This window comes from Dendropsophus ebraccatus, chromosome 4 (genome assembly GCF_027789765.1).
Source record: "Dendropsophus ebraccatus isolate aDenEbr1 chromosome 4, aDenEbr1.pat, whole genome shotgun sequence".
NCBI lineage: Eukaryota > Metazoa > Chordata > Amphibia > Anura > Hylidae > Dendropsophus > Dendropsophus ebraccatus.
Window position 1 is genome coordinate 4,081,295 of NC_091457.1, and position 20,768 is coordinate 4,102,062.

General features: G+C 52.1%; 1 protein-coding gene across 1 annotated transcript in view; it reads right to left on the reverse strand.

The window, feature by feature from the left end:
- Positions 1-16,868, reverse strand: part of TRIM66 (tripartite motif containing 66) — a 40,407-nt gene extending 23,539 nt beyond the window's left edge. The window contains exons 1-10 of the mRNA XM_069968021.1: positions 16,804-16,868; positions 16,377-16,515; positions 15,712-15,838; positions 15,161-15,277; positions 14,161-14,275; positions 12,690-12,836; positions 12,384-12,501; positions 11,426-12,297; positions 2,846-3,013; positions 209-472 (exon numbers count right to left, since the gene is read on the reverse strand). Coding sequence (XP_069824122.1) covers positions 209-472; positions 2,846-3,013; positions 11,426-12,297; positions 12,384-12,501; positions 12,690-12,836; positions 14,161-14,275; positions 15,161-15,277; positions 15,712-15,838; positions 16,377-16,515; positions 16,804-16,812 — 2,076 coding nt within the window. The 5' untranslated portion in view covers positions 16,813-16,868. The remainder of the gene's footprint in view (positions 1-208; positions 473-2,845; positions 3,014-11,425; positions 12,298-12,383; positions 12,502-12,689; positions 12,837-14,160; positions 14,276-15,160; positions 15,278-15,711; positions 15,839-16,376; positions 16,516-16,803) is intronic.
- Positions 16,869-20,768: the final 3,900 nt, after the last annotated feature.

Here is a 20,768-nt window from a genome sequence, read left to right on the forward strand (position 1 = left end):
ACAGGAGAGTGACACTTTGGGGTTCCCCTTATTTTGGGGTTCAGCTCCTGTAATAGGCGGATACACTGACAGTATAATGTATCTGTGTAGCTGAGGGCTCTGAGGTTACTCGCGGTCCCTGATTACACGGTGAGGTGAAGCTGTGCGGCGGTCTCGGGGGTCTTATGTTGTTTGTGTTGCAGTCCTCCCGGGGGGCAGTAAATCATACCTTACATATTGCATTCCCCAGGAGAGCGCCCCCTGTTGCTAGGTGATGGTTGGGCTCTAGTTGCATCTCCTCAGCGACAGCTGCTTCCACCGCCCCATAGACAGCCATCCTCTCTGGCTCTCCCTCAGAGCTGTAACAGCGCTCCGGGGCCGGGCTGTAGAACTGGCATGGCGCCCCCTGCATCTGGGGGTCCACAGAGCGGGACAGTCTGGGGGAGGATAACTCCAGCTCTGGAGAATTGGAGAAACTTTCTGAGGCCGAACGCTGCAAAACAAACAAGAGACACATGGTGATACATAATAAATCCCAGGAGTCACAGCTGAGGGTTTGTTACAGTTGTCTCCAGTCCAGACAATCCTCACTTACTGTTTGTTACAATGTATCATTCCGACCTACAGAGGGACAAGCAGACTGGATACAACTGGAACAGAGTTTTACATTAATTCCCAACAAGCCCTGTGTAATGCGCCCCCTGCTGGTAGTTGTGAGGTGTCCCGGCACAGTGTAATGCGCCCCCTGCTGGTAGTTGTGAGGTGTCCCGGCACAGTGTAATGCGCCCCTGCTGGTAGTGTCCTGGCACAGGGTAATACAACGCCTGTTGGTAGCTGTGCGGTGTCCTGGCACAGGGTAATGCGCCCCCTGCTGGTAGTGTCCTGGCACAGGGTAATACAACGCCTGTTGGTAGTTGTGCGGTGTCCTGGCACAGGGTAATGCGCCCCCTGCTGGTAGTTGTGTGGTGTCCTGGCACAGGGTAATGCGCCCCCTGCTGGTAGTTGTGTAGTGTCCCAGCACAGGGTAATGCGCCCCCTGCTGGTAGTTGTGTGGTGTCCAGGCACAGGTTAATGCGCCCCCTGCTGGTAGTTGTGCGGTGTCCTTGCACAGGGTAATGCGCCCCCTGCTGGTAGTTGCGGTGTCCTGGCACAGGGTAATGCGCCCCCTGCTGGTAGTTGTGCGGTGTCTCAGCCCAGTGTAATGCGCCCCCTGCTGGTAGTTGTGCGGTGTCATGGCACAGGGTAATGTTCCCCCTGCTGGTAGTTGTGCAGTGTCTCAGCCCAGTGTAATGCGCCCCCTGCTGGTAGTTGTGCGGTGTCCTGGCACAGGGTAATGCGCCCCCTGCTGGTAGTTGTGCAGTGTCTCAGCCCAGTGTGATGCGCCCCTGCTGGTAGTTGTGCGGTGTCCTGGCACAGGGTAATGCGCCCCCTGCTGGTAGTTGTGTGGTGACCTGGCACAGGGTAATGCGCCCCCTGGTGGTAGTTGTGCGGTGTCCTGGCACAGGGTAATGCGCCCCCTGCTGGTAGTTGTGTGGTGACCTGGCACAGGGTAATGCGCCCCCTGCTGGTAGTTGTGCGTTGTCCTGGCACAGGGTAATGCGCCCCCTGCTGGTAGTTGTGTGGTGACCTGGCACAGGGTAATGCGCCCCCTGATGGTAGTTGCAGTGTCCTGGCACAGGGTAATGCGCCCCCTGCTGGTAGTTGTGTGGTGACCTGGCACAGGGTAATGCGCCCCCTGATGGTAGTTGCAGTGTCCTGGCACAGGGTAATGCGCCCCCTGCTGGTAGTTGTGCAGTGTCTCAGCCCAGTGTAATGCGCCCCTGCTGGTAGTTGTGCGGTGTCCTGGCACAGGGTAATGCGCCCCCTGCTGGTAGTTGTGTGGTGACCTGGCACAGGGTAATGCGCCCCCTGGTGGTAGTTGTGCGGTGTCCTGGCACAGGGTAATGCGCCCCCTGCTGGTAGTTGTGTGGTGACCTGGCACAGGGTAATGCGCCCCCTGGTGGTAGTTGTGCGGTGTCCTGGCACAGGGTAATGCGCCCCCTGCTGGTAGTTGTGTGGTGACCTGGCACAGGGTAATGCGCCCCCTGCTGGTAGTTGTGTGGTGACCTGGCACAGGGTAATGCGCCCCCTGCTGGTAGTTGTGCGTTGTCCTGGCACAGGGTAATGCGCCCCCTGCTGGTAGTTGTGTGGTGACCTGGCACAGGGTAATGCGCCCCCTGATGGTAGTTGCAGTGTCCTGGCACAGGGTAATGCGCCCCCTGCTGGTAGTTGTGCGGTATCCCGGCACAGGGTAATGTTCCCCCTGCTGGTAGTTGTGCGGTGTCCTGGCACAGGGTAATGCGCCCCCTGCTGGTAGTTGTGCGGTGTCCCGGCACAGGGTAATGTTCCCCCTGCTGGTAGTTGTGCAGTGTCTCAGCCCAGTGTAATGCGCCCTCTGCTGGTAGTTGTGCGGTGTCATGGCCCAGTGTAATGTTCCCCCTGCTGGTAGTTGTGCGGTGTCCTGGCACAGGGTAATGCGCCCCCTGCTGGTAGTTGTGCTGTGTCTCGGCCCAGTGTAATGCGCCCCCTGCTGGTACTTGTGCGGTGTCCTGGCACAGGGTAATGCGTCCCCTGCTGGTAGCTGTGCGGTGTCCTGGCACAGGGTAATGTGTCCCCTGCTGGTAGCTGTGCGGTGTCCTGGCACAGGGTAATGTGTCCCCTGCTGGTAGCTGTGCGGTGTCCTGGCACAGGGTAATGCGTCCCCTGCTGGTAGCTGTGCGGTGTCCTGGCACAGGGTAATGCGTCCCCTGCTGGTAGCTGTGCGGTGTCCTGGCACAGGGTAATGCGCCCCCTGCTGGTAGCTGTGCGGTGTCGCAGCTGAACTCACCTTCCTCGCAGGATTCTCGGAGAGCTGGTTTCTGCGGCAGGCGTCACTTTCCACTGCTGCAATAATTTCATCGGCTATAGACTGTGACTGGGGGTTACCGGGAGAGTGTGCCGTCACCGGAGACAGATCAACTGTGTGGCCCCCGGGGGAGATGGGCTCATCACAGACCTGGGGGGACACAGAACCACTTAAGAGGGGGACAAAGACTTAGAGCGTGGTATGGTCTGCATAGCGGGGTTTACAGCACTGTACTCTGACCGAGGAAGTCTCCCTCACCTTCCAAATCATAGCAGATCCACTTCAGGCTGGGGCTCACATCAGGGGACAGGACTGTGGAGGTAATCGCTTCATAGCTGTAACCCCTCGCTCCCCGGACAGAGAGCTGCTATACTGTGCCCACATCTGTCCTGCTCATTCCTTCCTGCTCCCTGCAGTCTCTGTCAGCCCTTGTGTTTCCCATCCTCTCCATTCCTGCTATAATGTGGCTGCACTTACACTCAGCTATACACACTGCTGCTATAATGTGCCTGCACTTACACTCAGCCATTTACACTGCTGTATAGAAAAGTTTCTGTCAGTGTCCTCTTTCACAGCTCTGTGATTCTCACTTCCTGATTGGCCCATTCTGAACACACCTCCTTCCCCATTGCTGTCATGTGACCACACAGATCTCTGACAGCAGCCCTGCTTCTCTATTCTAGCCTGTTGTACTACGTTACTGCATTACGGGGATCTGCAGCTTCATCCTGTATCTGCAAGTTGCTGCTGTGTTATCGGGGTTATACAGTTACTATACATTATATACCACATGCTGCTATACTGTACAGTAACTTATATATCACATATCCAGCTGCTGTGTTATCAGGGTTATACAATTACTATACATTATACACCACATGCTGATTGCTATACTGTACAGTAACTTATATATCACATATCCAGCTGCTGTGTTATCAGGGTTATACAGTTACTATACATTATACACCACATGCTGATTGCTATATTGTACAGTAACTTATATATCACATATCCAGCTGCAGTGTTGTCAGGGTTATACAGTTACTATACATTATATACCACATGCTGCTATACTGTACAGTAACTTATATATCACATATCCAGCTGCAGTGTTATCAGGGTTATACAGTTACTATACATTATACACCACATGCTGATTGCTATACTGTACAGTAACTTATATATCACATATCCAGCTGCTGCTGTGTTATCAGGGTTATATAGTTACTATACATTATATACCACATGCTGATTGCTATACTGTACAGTAAATTATATATCACATATCCAGCTGCTGTGTTATCAGGGTTATGCAGTTACTATACATTATACACCACATGCTGCTATACTGTACAGTAACTTATATATCACATATCCAGCTGCAGTGTTATCAGGGTTATACAGTTACTATACATTATATACCACATGCTGTTATACTGTACAGTAACTTATATATCACATATCCAGCTGCTGCTGTGTTATCAGGGTTATACAGTTACTATACATTATATACCACATGCTGCTATACTGTACAGTAACTTATAAATCACATATCCAGCTGGTGCTGTGTTATCAGGGTTATACAGTTACTATACATTATATACCACATGCTGCTATACTGTACAGTAACTCATATATCACATATCCAGCTGTTGTGTTATCAGGGTTATACAGTTACTATACATTATACACCACATGCTGATTGCTATACTGTACAGTAACTTATATATCACATATCCAGCTGCTGTGTTATCAGGGTTATACAGTTATTATACATTATATACCACATGCTGCTATACTGTACAGTAACTTATATATCACATATCCAGCTGCTGTGTTATCAGGGTTATACAGTTACTATACATTATACACCACATGCTGATTGCTATACTGTACAGTAACTTATATATCACATATCCAGCTGCAGTGTTATCAGGGTTATACAGTTACTATACATTATATACCACATGCTGCTATACTGTACAGTAACTTATATATCACATATCCAGCTGCAGTGTTATCAGGGTTATACAGTTACTATACATTATATACCACATGCTGCTATACTGTACAGTAACTTATATATCACATATCCAGCTGCAGTGTTATCAGGGTTATACAGTTACTATACATTATATACCACATGCTGCTATACTGTACAGTAACTTATATATCACATATCCAGCTGCTGTGTTATCAGGGTTATACAGTTACTATACATTATATACCACATGCTGCTATACTGTACAGTAACTTATATATCACATATCTAGCTGCAGTGTTATCAGGGTTATACAGTTACTATACATTATACACCACATACTGATTGCTATTCTGTACAGTAATTTATAATATCACCAATTCAGCTGCTTTTCATTGTTTTATCTCTTCAACATGGTATTCAGAATAAATAATCATTATATTTGTGATGTGGAACCAATTGTCTGCAGATCAGTGATTTCTTATGGGGAAATTTGCTTTGGTTTAAAGTGACTCTGTACCCACAATCTGACCCCCCAAACCGCTTGTACCTTCAGATAGCTGCTTTCAATCCAAGATCTGTCCTGGGGTCCGTTTTGCAGGTGATGCAGCTATTGTCCTAAAAAACAACTTTTAAACTCGCAGCCTTGTGCCCAACGGGTGTTGCCTAGATTTTAGTGGTGCAAAGTTAGGGCACAGATATTCTAAGCCACACCCGTTGGGCATGGGGCTGCAGGATTAAAAGTTGTTTTTTAAGACAATAACTGTATCACCTGCCGAACGGACCCCAGGACAGATCTTGGATTAAAAGCAGCTATCCGAAGGTACAAGGGGTTTGGGGGCGACAGATTGTGGGTACAGAGTCGCCATAAGAGTGGATTTGGATTACAAGCGTGGTCCCAGAACGTATTCTACTTGTAATCCAAGGCACCACTGTACATTATATACATCCCACCCACTGCAGGTACATATATACTATATACATCCCATGCAGTGCAAGTATATATTAAAACAGGACGCTGATGTGTCCCAAGCAGGGAGAGCAGCGCTGTCTTATAATTACTAATCCCATATACAAAGGACTCATATGAGTCGGACACCACTCTATCGGAGAAGCCTAAAACAATCCCGTAAAGGATCAGATAAAGAACATGCATAATATTATATATTGCTGTACATTATATACATACTATTGTGTGCGCTTTACTCACTCTATTCTATAGCCTTCATGCTGTGCGCTCTACACACACTATTCTATAGCCTTCATGCTGTGCGCTCTACACACACTATTCTATAGCCTCCATGCTGTGCGCTCTACACACACTATTCTATTATATACCCTCCATGCTGTGCGCTCTACACACACTATTCTATTCTATACCCTCCATGCTGTGCGCTCTACACATTCTATTATATACCCTCCATGCTGTGCGCTCTACACACACACACTATTCTATTCTATACCCTCCATGCTGTGCACTCTACACATTCTATTATATAGCCTCCATGCTGTGCGCTCTACACACTCTATTCTATTATATACCCTCCATGCTGTGCGCTCTACACACACTATTCTATTATATACCCTCCATGCTGTGCGCTCTACACATTCTATTCTATACCCTCCATGCTGTGCACTCTACACGTTCTCTTATATACCCTCCATGCAGTGCGCTCTACACACACTATTCTATTATATAGCCTCCATGCTGTGCACTCTACACATTCTATTATATAGCCTCCATGCTGTGCGCTCTACACACTCTATTCTATTCCCTCCATGCTGTGCGCTCTACACATTCTATTCTATAGCCTCCATGCTGTGCGCTCTACACACTATTCTATAGCCTCCATGCTGTGCGCTCTACACACTATTCTATTATATTCCCTACATGCTGTGCGCTCTACACACTATTCTATAGCCTCCATGCTGTGCGCTCTACACACTATTCCATAGTCTCCATGCTGTGCGCTCTACACACTCTATTCTATAGCCTCCATGCTGTGCGCTCTACACACTCTATTCTATAGCCTCCATGCTGTGCGCTCTACACACTATTCTATAGCCTCCATGCTGTGCGCTCTACACACTATTCTATAGCCTCCATGCTGTGCGCTCTACACACTATTCTATAGCCTCCATGCTGTGCGCTCTACACACTCTATTCTATAGCCTCCATGCTGTGCGCTCTACACACTATTCTATAGCCTCCATGCTGTGCGCTCTACACACTATTCTATAGCCTCCATGCTGTGCGCTCTACACACTATTCTATAGCCTCCATGCTGTGCGCTCTACACACTATTCCATAGTCTCCATGCTGTGCGCTCTACACACTCTATTCTATAGCCTCCATGCTGTGCGCTCTACACACTCTATTCTATAGCCTCCATGCTGTGCGCTCTACACACTATTCTATAGCCTCCATGCTGTGCGCTCTACACACTATTCTATAGCCTCCATGCTGTGCGCTCTACACACTCTATTCTATAGCCTCCATGCTGTGCGCTCTACACACTATTCTATAGCCTCCATGCTGTGCGCTCTACACACTCTATTCTATAGCCTCCATGCTGTGTGCTTTACACACTATTCTTTAGCCTTCAGGCTGTGCGCTCTACACACTATTCTATTATATTCCCTACATGCTGTGCGCTCTACACACTCTATTCTATTCTATAGCCTCCATGCTGTGCGCTCTACACACTATTCTATACCCTCCTTGCTGTGCGCTCTACACACTCTATTCTATTCCCTCCATGCTGTGCGCTCTACACACTCTATTCTATTATATTCCCTACATGCTGTGCGCTTTACACACTATTCTATAGCCTCCATGCTGTGCGCTCTACACACTCTATTCTATTATATTCCCTACATGCTGTGCGCTTTACACACTATTCTATAGCCTCCATGCTGTGCGCTGTACACACTCTATTCTATAGCCTCCATGCTGTGCGCTCTACACACTCTATTCTATAGCCTCCATGCTGTGCGCTCTACACACTCCATTCTATAGCCTCCATGCTGTGCGCTCTACACACTCTATTCTATAGCCTCCATGCTGTGCGCTCTATACACTATTCTATTACCTCCATGCTGTGCGCTCTACACACTATTCTATAGCCTCCATGCTGGGCGCTCTACACACTGTATTCTATAGCCTCCATGCTGTGCGCTCTACACACTCTATTCTATAGCCTCCATGCTGTGCGCTCTACACACTATTCTATAGCCTCCATGCTGTGCGCTCTACACACTATTCTATAGCCTCCATGCTGTGTGCTCTACACACTATTCTATAGCCTCCATGCTGTGCGCTCTACATACTCCATTCTATAGCCTCCATGCTGTGTGCTCTATACACTATTCTATAGCCTCCATGCTGTGCGCTCTACACACTCCATTCTATAGCCTCTATGCTGTGCACTCTACACACTCTATTCTATAGCCTCCACGCTGTGCGCTCTACACACTCTATTCTATAGCCTCCATGCTGTGCGCTCTACACACTATTCTATAGCCTCCATGCTGTGCGCTCTACACACTATTCTATAGCCTCCATGCTGTGCGCTCTACACACTATTCTATAGCCTCCATGCTGTGCGCTCTACACACTATTCTATAGCCTCCATGCTGTGCGCTCTACACACTATTCTATAGCCTCCATGCTGTGCGCTCTACACACTATTCTATAGCCTCCATGCTGTGCGCTCTACACACTCTATTCTATAGCCTCCATGCTGTGCGCTTTACACACTATTCTTTAGCCTTCAGGCTGTGCGCTCTACACACTCTATTCTATTCTATAGCCTCCATGCTGTGCGCTCTACACACTATTCTATACCCTCCTTGCTGTGCGCTCTACACACTCTATTCTATTCCCTCCATGCTGTGCACTCTACACACTATTCTATACCCTCCATGCTGTGCGCTCTACACACTCTATTCTATTATATTCCCTACATGCTGTGCGCTTTACACACTATTCTATAGCCTCCATGCTGTGCGCTCTACACACTCTATTCTATTCTATAGCCTCCATGCTGTGCACTCTACACACTCTATTCTATAGCCTCCATGCTGTGCGCTCTACACACTATTCTATACCCTCCTTGCTGTGCGCTCTACACACTCTATTCTATTCCCTCCATGCTGTGCGCTCTACACACTCTATTCTATTATATTCCCTACATGCTGTGCGCTTTACACTCTATTCTATAGCCTCCATGCTGTGCGCTCTACACACTCTATTCTATAGCCTCCATGCTGTGCGCTCTACACACTCTATTCTATAGCCTCCATGCTGTGCGCTCTACACACTCCATTCTATAGCCTCCATGCTGTGCGCTCTACACACTATTCTATAGCCTCCATGCTGTGCGCTCTACACACTCTATTCTATAGCCTCCATGCTGTGCGCTCTACACACTATTCTATAGCCTCCATGCTGTGCGCTCTACACACTCTATTCTATAGCCTCCATGCTGTGCGCTCTACACACTCTATTCTATAGCCTCCATGCTGTGCGCTCTACACACTCTATTCTATTATATTCCCTACATGCTGTGCGCTTTACACTCTATTCTATAGCCTCCATGCTGTGCGCTCTACACACTCTATTCTATAGCCTCCATGCTGTGCACTCTACACACTCTAGAGCGCACAGCATGGAGGCTATAGAATAGTGTGTAGAGCGCACAGCATGGAGGCTATAGAATAGTGTGTAGAGCGCACAGCATGGAGGCTATAGAATAGAGTGTGTAGAGCGCACAGCATGGAGGCTATAGAATACACACTCTATTCTATAGCCTCCATGCTGTGCGCTCTACACACTATTCTATAGCCTCCATGCTGTGCGCTCTACACACTATTCTATAGCCTCCATGCTGTGCGCTCTACACACTATTCTATAGCCTCCATGCTGTGCACTCTACACACTATTCTATAGCCTCCATGCTGTGCGCTCTACACACTATTCTATAGCCTCCATGCTGTGCGCTCTACACACTATTCTATAGCCTCCATGCTGTGCGCTCTACACACTATTCTATAGCCTCCATGCTGTGCGCTCTACACACTATTCTATAGCCTCCATGCTGTGCGCTCTACACACTATTCTATAGCCTCCATGCTGTGCGCTCTACACACTATTCTATAGCCTCCATGCTGTGCGCTCTACACACTATTCTATAGCCTCCATGCTGTGCGCTCTACACACTATTCTATAGCCTCCATGCTGTGCGCTCTACACACTATTCTATAGCCTCCATGCTGTGCGCTCTACACACTATTCTATAGCCTCCATGCTGTGCGCTCTACACACTATTCTATAGCCTCCATGCTGTGCGCTCTACACACTCTATTCTATAGCCTCCATGCTGTGCGCTCTACACACTCTATTCTATAGCCTCCATGCTGTGCGCTCTACACACTATTCTATAGCCTCCATGCTGTGCGCTCTACACACTATTCTATAGCCTCCATGCTGTGCGCTCTACACACTATTCTATAGCCTCCATGCTGTGCGCTCTACACACTATTCTATAGCCTCCATGCTGTGCGCTCTACACACTATTCTATAGCCTCCATGCTGTGCGCTCTACACACTATTCTATAGCCTCCATGCTGTGCGCTCTACACACTATTCTATAGCCTCCATGCTGTGCGCTCTACACACTATTCTATAGCCTCCATGCTGTGCGCTCTATACACTATTCTATTACCTCCATGCTGTGCGCTCTACACACTCCATTCTATCGCCTCCATGCTGTGTGCTCTATACGTTCCCCCTCTATATTATATACATATCACTTTGTGCGCTCTATGCATTCTATAGCATCTATGCTGTGTGCTCTATACTGTCTCTATATAATATCTGCTCCATGCATCCAATGTATAGAGAGTGTAGGGCGGACAGCATGGAGGTTTCTTACAGTGCAATATTATACTACATGTTGTATTTCTTTACATATTATTCATCCATTTTAGAACATAGATTTCCATAAACATTGCAGACTCCTCTGTCCCCACCTCCAGACCCTTCTATCCTCTTCTAGTTCCTTCTGTCCCCTCCTCCAGGCTCCCCTGTCCCCTCCTTCAGATCAGTCTCCTTCTCCTTCAGTCTCCTCTATCCTCCTCCAGACCCCTCTGTCCCCACCTCCAGACCCTTCTATCCTCTCCTCCAGGCTCCTCTGTCCCCTCCTTCCGATCAGTCTCCTCTATCCTCCTCCAGACCCCTCTGTCCCCCCCCCTCCAGACCCTTCTATCCTCTTCTAGTTCCTTCTGTCCCCTCCTCCAGGCTCCCCTGTCCCCTCCTTCAGATCAGTCTCCTTCTCCTTCAGTCTCCTCTATCCTCCTCCAGACCCCTCTGTCCCCACCTCCAGACCCTTCTATCCTCTCCTCCAGGCTCCTCTGTCCCCTCCTTCAGATCAGTCTCCCTCTCCTTCAGTCTCCTCTATCCTCCTCCAGACCCCTCTGTCCCCCCCTCCAGACCCTTCTATCCTCTTCTAGTTCCTTCTGTCCCCTCCTTTAGAAGCCCCTTCCCCGGATGATAGATATGACTGTAGGCTGTAACTCACCGGCGGCACCTCCTCTTGGCTCTGCAGGGGCAGGGGCGCTGGCTGTCTCACAATGTAGTTGATCTGGCCCACTATGGTCTGCTGGACGTGTTGGGGCTGTTTGCTCTGGCTGAGCTGCACACTGGGCGGCTGCTGACTCTGCAGGAGAAGCTCCAGTCCCTTCTGCATCTGTTCCAGCTCAAACTGCTGGTTAATAAGGTCCAGGCTGTGGTGCATGACCTGCTCCTGTCCGGCCTCCGGGGGGCACACCACCGCTGCCTGGCTTTGGCTCTGCTGTCTCTGTTGCTGGGCGCTGTGCACTGGTCCCAGCTGCATCTGTACGGACGGGGCCGGTAATGGTGTGGTGGTGCTCAGTGGGATGGCAGTGTGCACCTGGCTAAAGTCCTGAGACGTCACTGAACATATAGGGGCCACGTTCTGTACCGGGGGCTGGATGGCGGGACGTTGTGGCTGCTGATTCTCCGACCAGTAGGGGGAGGTCTCCTGTTCTGACGGGGTCGGGTGAGGCAGCCATGGCTGTATGACGCGCAGAGGTCGGGACAGGCATTTCTGCTCTTTTCCAGTGCTGTACTGGATGGGCTGCACCACCTGCTGCTTGATGGTGGTGGAGTGGGTGAAGTTCATGTGGTGGCTCACTGTGCTGTTGGCAGGCTGGCTCTTAGTGATGGATGGCAGCGTGTGGCAGTGGGCGCAGCACACCGGGGTCGGGCACTGGACAGTGGGCGCATAGCTCTGGGAGCTGCTAATGGTCGCCAGGTGTGGAGTGGGGGCAGGGAGGTGGGCCTGGTAATACGATGGCTGGACGTCTTCTATAGGTCCATATGTGGGGACATCGGCAGGAGGTAAGTGGGTTGTGTCGGTCAGTATACAACCTAAGGAGAAGCACAGGAGTCATGGACATATAGGCAATGGCGCCCAACATTGACAGGCCCCAGCTGTGAGACATCTCATCTGGTACCTAGGTTGGAGATCTGCTTGGTCCAGAAGGAGGGCTCCCAGCTGAACTTCATCTTCAAGGGTCGACCAAAGTCGCTTCCACAGCTCGTCTCCAGAAGGCGCTGCATTTGGAAAACAATCTGTAGGAAATGGAACAATAGAGTCTTAAAGAGAACCTGTTATGGTGAACGTCATGTTATATGGCAGGAGGAGCCCAGAGAATGGGGAAAATATTCAGTGGGTCCAGTGGGTGGTCCTAATCAGCGATCGGGAATGCTGACGCCCACTAGACCCCTAAGTCGCCCAAAGCAGAGAGCGCAGCACTTACCAGCTCCTTGCTGAACAGGAAGGGGACGCTGTTCTTGCTGTACATGGCCCAGTTCACAAAGTTCTGCACATGCTCCAGCTGCCGATTAAGGAGGAGAACCGACTGCAGCTGCTGCTCAAACTTCTGCTGCTTCTCACTGGTAATTTTCTGCAAGAAAGAAAGAAAAGCTGTGGGTGGGGATGGGCCTGAGCGCCCCCCAGATTCCCTGCTGCGGGTGTGGATGGATTGGAGCGCCCCCCAGATTCCCTGCTGTGGGTGGGGATGGGCTGGAGCACCCCCACAGATTCCCTGCTGTGCATGGGCTGGAGCACCCCCACAGATTCCCTGCTGTGCATGGGCTGGAGCACCCCCACAGATTCCCTGCTGTGCATGGGCTGAAGCACCCCCACAGATTCCCTGCTGTGCATGGGCTGGAGCACCCCCACAGATTCCCTGCTGTGCATGGGCTGGAGCACCCCCACAGATTCCCTGCTGTGCATGGGCTGGAGCACCCCCACAGATTCCCTGCTGTGCATGGGCTGGAGCACCCCCACAGATTCCCTGCTGTGCATGGGCTGGAGCACCCCCACAGATTCCCTGCTGTGCATGGGCTGGAGCACCCCCACAGATTCCCTGCTGTGCATGGGCTGGAGCACCCCCACAGATTCCCTGCTGTGCATGGGCTGGAGCACCACCACACATTTCCTGCTGTGGGTGGGGATGGGTCAAAGCGCCCCCCAGATTCCCTGCTGTGGGTGCAGAGGGTTCCGAGCGCCCCCCAGATTCCCTGCTGTGGGTGCAGAGGGTTCGGAGCGCCCCCAGATTCCCTGCTGTGGGTGCAGAGGGTTCGGAGCGCCCCCCAGATTCCCTGCTGTGGGTGCAGAGGGTTCGGAGCGCCCCCAGATTCCCTGCTGTGGGTGCAGAGGGTTCGGAGCGCCCCCCAGATTCCCTGCTGTGGGTGCAGAGGGTTCGGAGCGCCCCCAGATTCCCTGCTGTGGGTGCAGAGGGTTCGGAGCGCCCCCCAGATTCCCTGCTGTGGGTGCAGAGGGTTCGGAGCGCCCCCCAGATTCCCTGCTGTGGGTGCAGAGGGTTCGGAGCGCCCCCCAGATTCCCTGCTGTGGGTGCAGAGGGTTCGGAGCGCCCCCAGATTCCCTGCTGTGGGTGCAGAGGGTTCGGAGCGCCCCCAGATTCCCTGCTGTGGGTGCAGAGGGTTCGGAGCGCCCCCCAGATTCCCTGCTGTGGGTGCAGAGGGTTCGGAGCGCCCCCCAGATTCCCTGCTGTGGGTGCAGAGGGTTCGGAGCGCCCCCAGATTCCCTGCTGTGGGTGCAGAGGGTTCGGAGCGCCCCCCAGATTCCCTGCTGTAGGTGGGGACAAGCCGGAGCGCCCCCCCCAGATTCCCTGCTGTAGGTGGGGACAAGCCGGAGCGCCCCCCCCCCCCCAGATTCCCTGTCCTGTTCCTGTCTGGTAACATGACGGCCCCGGGGCCCCTCACCTCCAGCTGCTCCAGCAGGGAGTTCATCCTCTTGTTCAGCTCATTGATTATGACCATCTTTGTCATCTTGATCTGGTTCTCCACCTTGCGGTGCATGTGCTTTATCTCATACAACCTGCGGGGGACAGAGCCAGGGGTCACCTCTCTATAAGAGCCATCTGTATACTGGAGCCAGGGGTCACCTCTCTATAAGAGACATCTGTATACTGGAGCCAGGGGTCACCTCTCTATTAGAGACATCTGTATATCCTATATACTGGGGCCAGGGGTCACCTCTCTATAAGAGACATCTGTATACTGGAGCCAGGGGTCAACTCTCTATAAGAGACATCTGTATATCCTATATACTGGGGCCAGGGGTCACCTCTCTATAAGAGACATTTGTATACTGGAGCCAGAGGTCACCTCTCTATAAGAGACATCTGTATACTGGAGCCAGGGGTCACCTCTCTATAAGAGACATCTGTATACTGGAGCCAGGGGTCACCTCTCCATAAGAGACATCTGTATACTGGAGCCAGGGGTCACCTCTCTATAAGAGCCATCTGTATATCCTGTATACTGGAGCCAGGGGTTACCTCTCTATAAGAGCCATCTGTATACTGGAGCCAGGGGTCACCTCTCTATAAGAGCCATCTGTATACTGGAGCCAAGGGTCACCTCTCTATAAGAGCCATCTGTATACTGGAGCCAAGGGTCACCTCTCTATAAGAGCCATCTGTATATTATATATACTGGGGCCAGGGGTCACCTCTCCATAAGAGACATCTGTATACTGGAGCCAGGGGTCACCTCTCTATAAGAGCCATCTGTATACTGGAGCCAGGGGTCACCTCTCTATAAGAGCCATCTGTATATCCTGTATACTGTAGCCAGGGGTCACCTCTCTATAAGAGCCATTTGTATATCCTGTATACTGGAGCCAGGAACCCCTGCAAAAGCTGCTCTTAACAGATCCTCATCATGTCAGCTGTTCACAGAACCCAGCAGATGTTCTCACCGCTCCTCGATCTGTTTCCCGGCTGCCTGGACGACGATTTTCTTCTCTTCCACTTGTGTTATAACGTTCTCCAACAAAACTCTCTGATTCTGCAAAGCTTCATCCAGTCTCCGGAATCTGCAAGATAAAGACCCCAACATACAGAAAATGGTGCAATACTCTGCAGGATATATCACTATGTATGTGTCAGAAGTTAGAGAGAACAAAGCGATGTTCTGCAGGGGGTGTAATAATATGCAGGATATATCACTATGTATGTGTCAGGAGGTAGAGAGGACAGAGCGATGTTCTGCAGATCTGTAGAGAGGTCAGTGGTGTAATAATCTGCCAGATATATCACTATATATTGGGAGGTAGAGAGGATAGAGCAATGTTCTGTAGAGAGGTTAGGGGGTGTAATAATCTGCTAGATATATCACTATGTATCAGGAGGTAGAGAGGACAGATCGATGTGCTGCAGATATGGAGAGAGGTCCGGGGTGTAATAGTCTGCAGGATATATCACTATGTATGTGCAGAGCGATGTTCTGCAGGGTGTAATACTCTGATACCTGTGGTCCTTGTGCTCCAGCACCAGGCAGTGACGACACATCAGGACGTCGCAGGATTCGCAGAATAACTTCAGGGATTCCTGGCTGTGGATCGGGCAGATCAGGTGATTACTGGATCCATCGCTTCCTGCAGGAAAAGAGCCGCATGCCGTCACAGTGCGGCAGAGACGCATGCCCTCACAGTGCGGCAGAGACGCATGCCCTCACAGTGCAGCAGAGACGCATGCCCTCACAGTGCGGAAGAGACGCATGCCCTCACAGTGCAGGGCAGTATCCCGTCAGTGTAGCAGAGCGCAGTGACGTCACAGTGTAGCAGAGCGCAGTGACTTCACAGTGTAGCAGAGCGCAGTGACTTCACAGTGTAGCAGAGCGCAGTGACGTCACAGTGTAGCAGAGCGCAGTGACGTCACAGTGTAGCAGAGTGCAGTGACGTCACAGTGTAGCAGAGCGCAGTGACTTCACAGTGTAGCAGAGCGCAGTGACTTCACAGTGTAGCAGAGCGCAGTGACGTCACAGTGTAGCAGAGCGCAGTGACGTCACAGTGTAGCAGAGCGCAGTGACGTCACAGTGTAGCACAGCGCAGTGACACCCCACACCTGGCAGGCACCCTGTCACTACCTCTAGTCTAGGTGCCCTGTACGCCCGCAGATCACTTTGACCATTACCTCTCTGAGATGCGGCCAGGTAGAGCTCCCCGGACGCCTTGCCGTGTCGGTGCTGCTCAGCGCAGGTGCTGCACAGCCACTTGTTACACTTGGTGCACAGGCTGTGCGCCGGGTTCTTCTCTGTACATTCATAGCAGGTCTACAACATAGAAGACAATACACCAAAACGTGATTTGTTTGTGGAACAACAAGTCCCAGCACTGTGCAGGATCTCTGCTTGCTGTCAGTGAGTGGCACCTCTAGGGGTGGCATCGGGGAGGGGGGGAGCGCACCTGTATTCTCTCCCCGGTAATTATCTTGTTTACCTGCCTGTCATGTAAGGTGTCTATTTATAGCATTGACATCCTCGCCCGCCCGATCATTACACACACGCTGCCGAGGCTGTCACCCCCACCTTATACTGTACACATGTATATAATACACTCACCTTAGCCATAGTGAGGTCGCTGCCCAGCCCCTGAGGAAGATTTACCAGGAGCAGGAGAAACCTGCAGGACAAAGAGGCAGCAACACAAACATTATAAATATATCATATATACCGTATACACACTCAAATATAGTAAAGCCATATACCATACACATATATACAGTATAGTATAGCTAAATACCATACTGTACCACACTGCTATGTGGGAACTGTATGGCACTGCTGTGTGGGCAACGTATGGTACTGTGTATATATACAGCACTGCTGATGCTGTATTGAGTGAAGATATTGAGCAGTGCCAGATAGGTTTCACCATCCATGGGGCGGTGTATCCCTGTGTGCGGTGTATCCCTGTGTGCGGTGTATCCCTGTGTATCTCAGCTCAGATACCAATCAGATCTTCCGGGTATTTCAGGATTTTCCTGGCTGCTGCTCGCTGCCACAGCTGCTGCCGGGCTAATCACCAGGGGGCACCATTGCGTCACTGCTCCTCTGATATCTGGGGGCCCAGGAATGAGGCAACATGATGACATCCGCTGCCAGGGGCCCCTCCAGGCACTGGGCCTGCTTAACCCTATACCTGCCGGAGAGGACGATAAACTGCAGAGGGTTGCAGGCTCAGTGTGAACGTGGACAGAGAAGCCTGAGAGCATGCATGTGAGCCGAGACGATGTGTGACTGGGCACAAAGAGGGCGTCAGGGGCCACACTCCGTACACTGCCAGTACCTCAGGGGCCATGCTCCACACACTGCCAGGACCTCAGGGGCCACACTCTCTATGCTGCCACCACTGTAGGCTTCAGTGGCCACGCTCCGTACACTGCCAGAACCTCAGGGGCCACACACTCTATGCTGCCTGTAGGCCTCAGTGGCTGGGCTCTATACACTGCCACCACTTTGGGCCTCAGGGGCCACGCTCCATATACTACCAGGACCTATGGGGCCGGGTTCCGTACACTGCCACCACTGTAGGCCTTAGGAGTTGGACGCTGTACACTGCCACCACTGTGGGCCTCAGGGGCCTGGCTCCGTACACTGCCAGGACCTCAGGGGCCGGGCTCCGTACACTGCCAGGACCTCAGGGGCCGAGCTTCGTACACTGCCAGGACCTCAGGGGCCGGGCTCTGTACACTGCCAGGACCTCAGGGGCCAGGCTCCGTACACTGCGACTATTGGTAAGAAAGGTCCTGAGATAATTGATGCGCAGTATGTGCACCGTGCCATGTACCAGCAGTGTGCACCGTGCCATGTACCAGCAGTGTGCACCGTGCCATGTACCAGCAGTGTGCACCGTGCCATGTACCAGCAGTGTGCACCGTGCCATGTACCAGCAGTGTGCACCGTGCCATGTACCAGCAGTGTGCACCGTGCCAGGTACCAGCAGTGTGCACCGTGCCCTGTGCCAGCGGTGTGCACCGTGCCCTGTACCAGGATGTGCACCGTGCCCTGTACCAGCGGTGTGTACCGTGCCCTGTACCAGGATGTGCACCGTGCCATGTACCAGCGGCGTGCACCGTGCCCTGTACCAGCGGCGTGCACCGTGCCATGCACCAGCGGCGTGCACCGTGCCATGCACCAGCGGCGTGCACCGTGCCAGGTACCAGCGGTGTGTACTGTGCCATGTACCAGCAGTGTGCACCGTGCCAGGTACCAGCAGTGTGCACCGTGCCATGTACCAGCAGTGTGCACCGTGCCATGTACCAGCAGTGTGCACCGTGCCAGGTACCAGCGGCGTGCACCGTGCCAGGTACCAGCGGTGTGTACTGTGCCATGTACCAGCAGTGTGCACCGTGCCAGGTACCAGCAGTGTGCACCGTGCCATGTACCAGCAGTGTGCACCGTGCCATGTACCAGCAGTGTGCACCGTGCCAGGTACCAGCAGTGTGCACCGTGCCATGTACCAGCAGTGTGCACCGTGCCAGGTACCAGCAGTGTGCACCGTGCCCTGTACCAGCGGCGTGCACCGTGCCATGTACCAGCGGCGTGCACCGTGCCATGTACCAGCGGCGTGCACCGTGCCATGTACCAGCGGCGTGCACCGTGCCCTGTACCAGCGGCGTGCACCGTGCCATGCACCAGCGGCGTGCACCGTGCCAGGTACCAGCGGCGTGCACCGTGCCATGTACTCCTTAGATGGTGCAGCACATAATAGAGATGAGGCCCCCGACATGCCGCCATATTGATGCCAGGACACATGTATAGACTGATGGCGCAGGACAACACGAGTATAATTACACCTGGACAGTCACCGTAGAGTGCGTCACCTGATAACCACAGGCCGTGATGTCACAGCTGAATATTATAATCATATAACAGTCACACCGTTCTATCACTGATGTGAGAAGACTGGAACATATCAATACCATCAGTATGTACGTCTGCAGAGCATCTCACCTGCCACCGAACACCTCTGCCTATATAGTTACAGCTCTGCAGAGCATCTCACCTGCTGCCAAACACCTGTTTATATAGTTACAGCTCTGCAGAGCATCTCGCCTGCTACCAAACACCTCAGCCTACATATTTACAGCACTGCAGAGCATCTCACCTGATGCCAAACACCTCAGCCTATATAGTTAAAACTCACTTGTATCTATAATAGTCTTAAGAATGTCTCTATATAGACTGTTCAGTATAGCTTCAGCCCAGCAGAACATCTCACCTGATGCTGATTACAAGCAGTTTATCTACAGTGCAGAGCATCTCACCTCCTGGTGAGAATATCTCTATATAGACTGTTCAGTATAGCTTCAGTTCTGCAGAACATCTCAGTATAGCTTCAGTTCTGCAGAACATCTCATCTGCTGTTACATACACGTGTCAGTGTGCAGACCATCTCACCAGCTGCTACTCCTGGAAAGTGTCAGGTCTCCTGTCCATCACTCCCCCTAATTCGTCTATAGTCCTGCAGATCCTTTCACCGACAGCAAAGCTAATACAACTGTGCAGAACATCTCACCCGGGCTGAACACCTTCATTTCCTGAACAGATCTGCAGAACATCTCATCTCCTGCACGTCCACCCAGCTGCTACTCCTCCTCCTCCCATCCTCCGCAGCCTGCAGAGCATCTCACTACCCCAGTACCTGTGGTGTCCGGTGCCGGTGGCGCAGTCCTGGGTGCAGCAGTCTCGGCAGCAGGAGCGGCACTCACCATTCAGCCCTCACTCATCACTCAGCTCAGTCCCAGGCGGCGCCCTGTTTATATGAAGATCTGAATGATGTAAGAAGGGATGTAAATAGCGGCCCCTGGGGGCCACAACCTGCGGGGGAGGAGAGAGCTACCTGTATACAGAGGGGCCCCAACCTGCGGGGGAGGGGAGAGCTGCCTGTATACAGAGGGGCCACAACCTGCGGGGGAGGAGAGAGCTGCCTGTATACAGAGGGGCCACAACCTGCGGGGGAGGAGAGAGCTACCTGTATACAGAGGGGCCACAACCTGCGGGGGAGGGGAGAGCTACCTGTATACAGGGGAGACCCCAACCTGCGGGGGAGGAGAGAGCTACCTGTATACAGGGGAGACCCCAACCTGCGGGGGAGGAGAGAGCTACCTGTATACAGGGGAGACCCCAACCTGCGGGGGAGGGGAGAGCTACCTGTATACAGGGGAGACCCCAACCTGCGGGGGAGGGGAGAGCTACCTGTATACAGGGGGGCCCCAACCTGCGGGGGAGGGGAGAGCTACCTGTATACAGGGGAGACCCCAACCTGCGGGGGAGGAGAGAGCTACCTGTATACAGGGGAGACCCCAACCTGCGGGGGAGGGGAGAGCTACCTGTATACAGGGGAGACCCCAACCTGCGGGGGAGGGGAGAGCTGCCTGTATACAGGGGAGACCCCAACCTGCGGGGGAGGAGAGAGCTACCTGTATACAGGGGAGACCCCAACCTGCGGGGGAGGGGAGAGCTACCTGTATACAGGGGAGACCCCAACCTGCGGGGGAGGAGAGAGCTACCTGTATACAGGG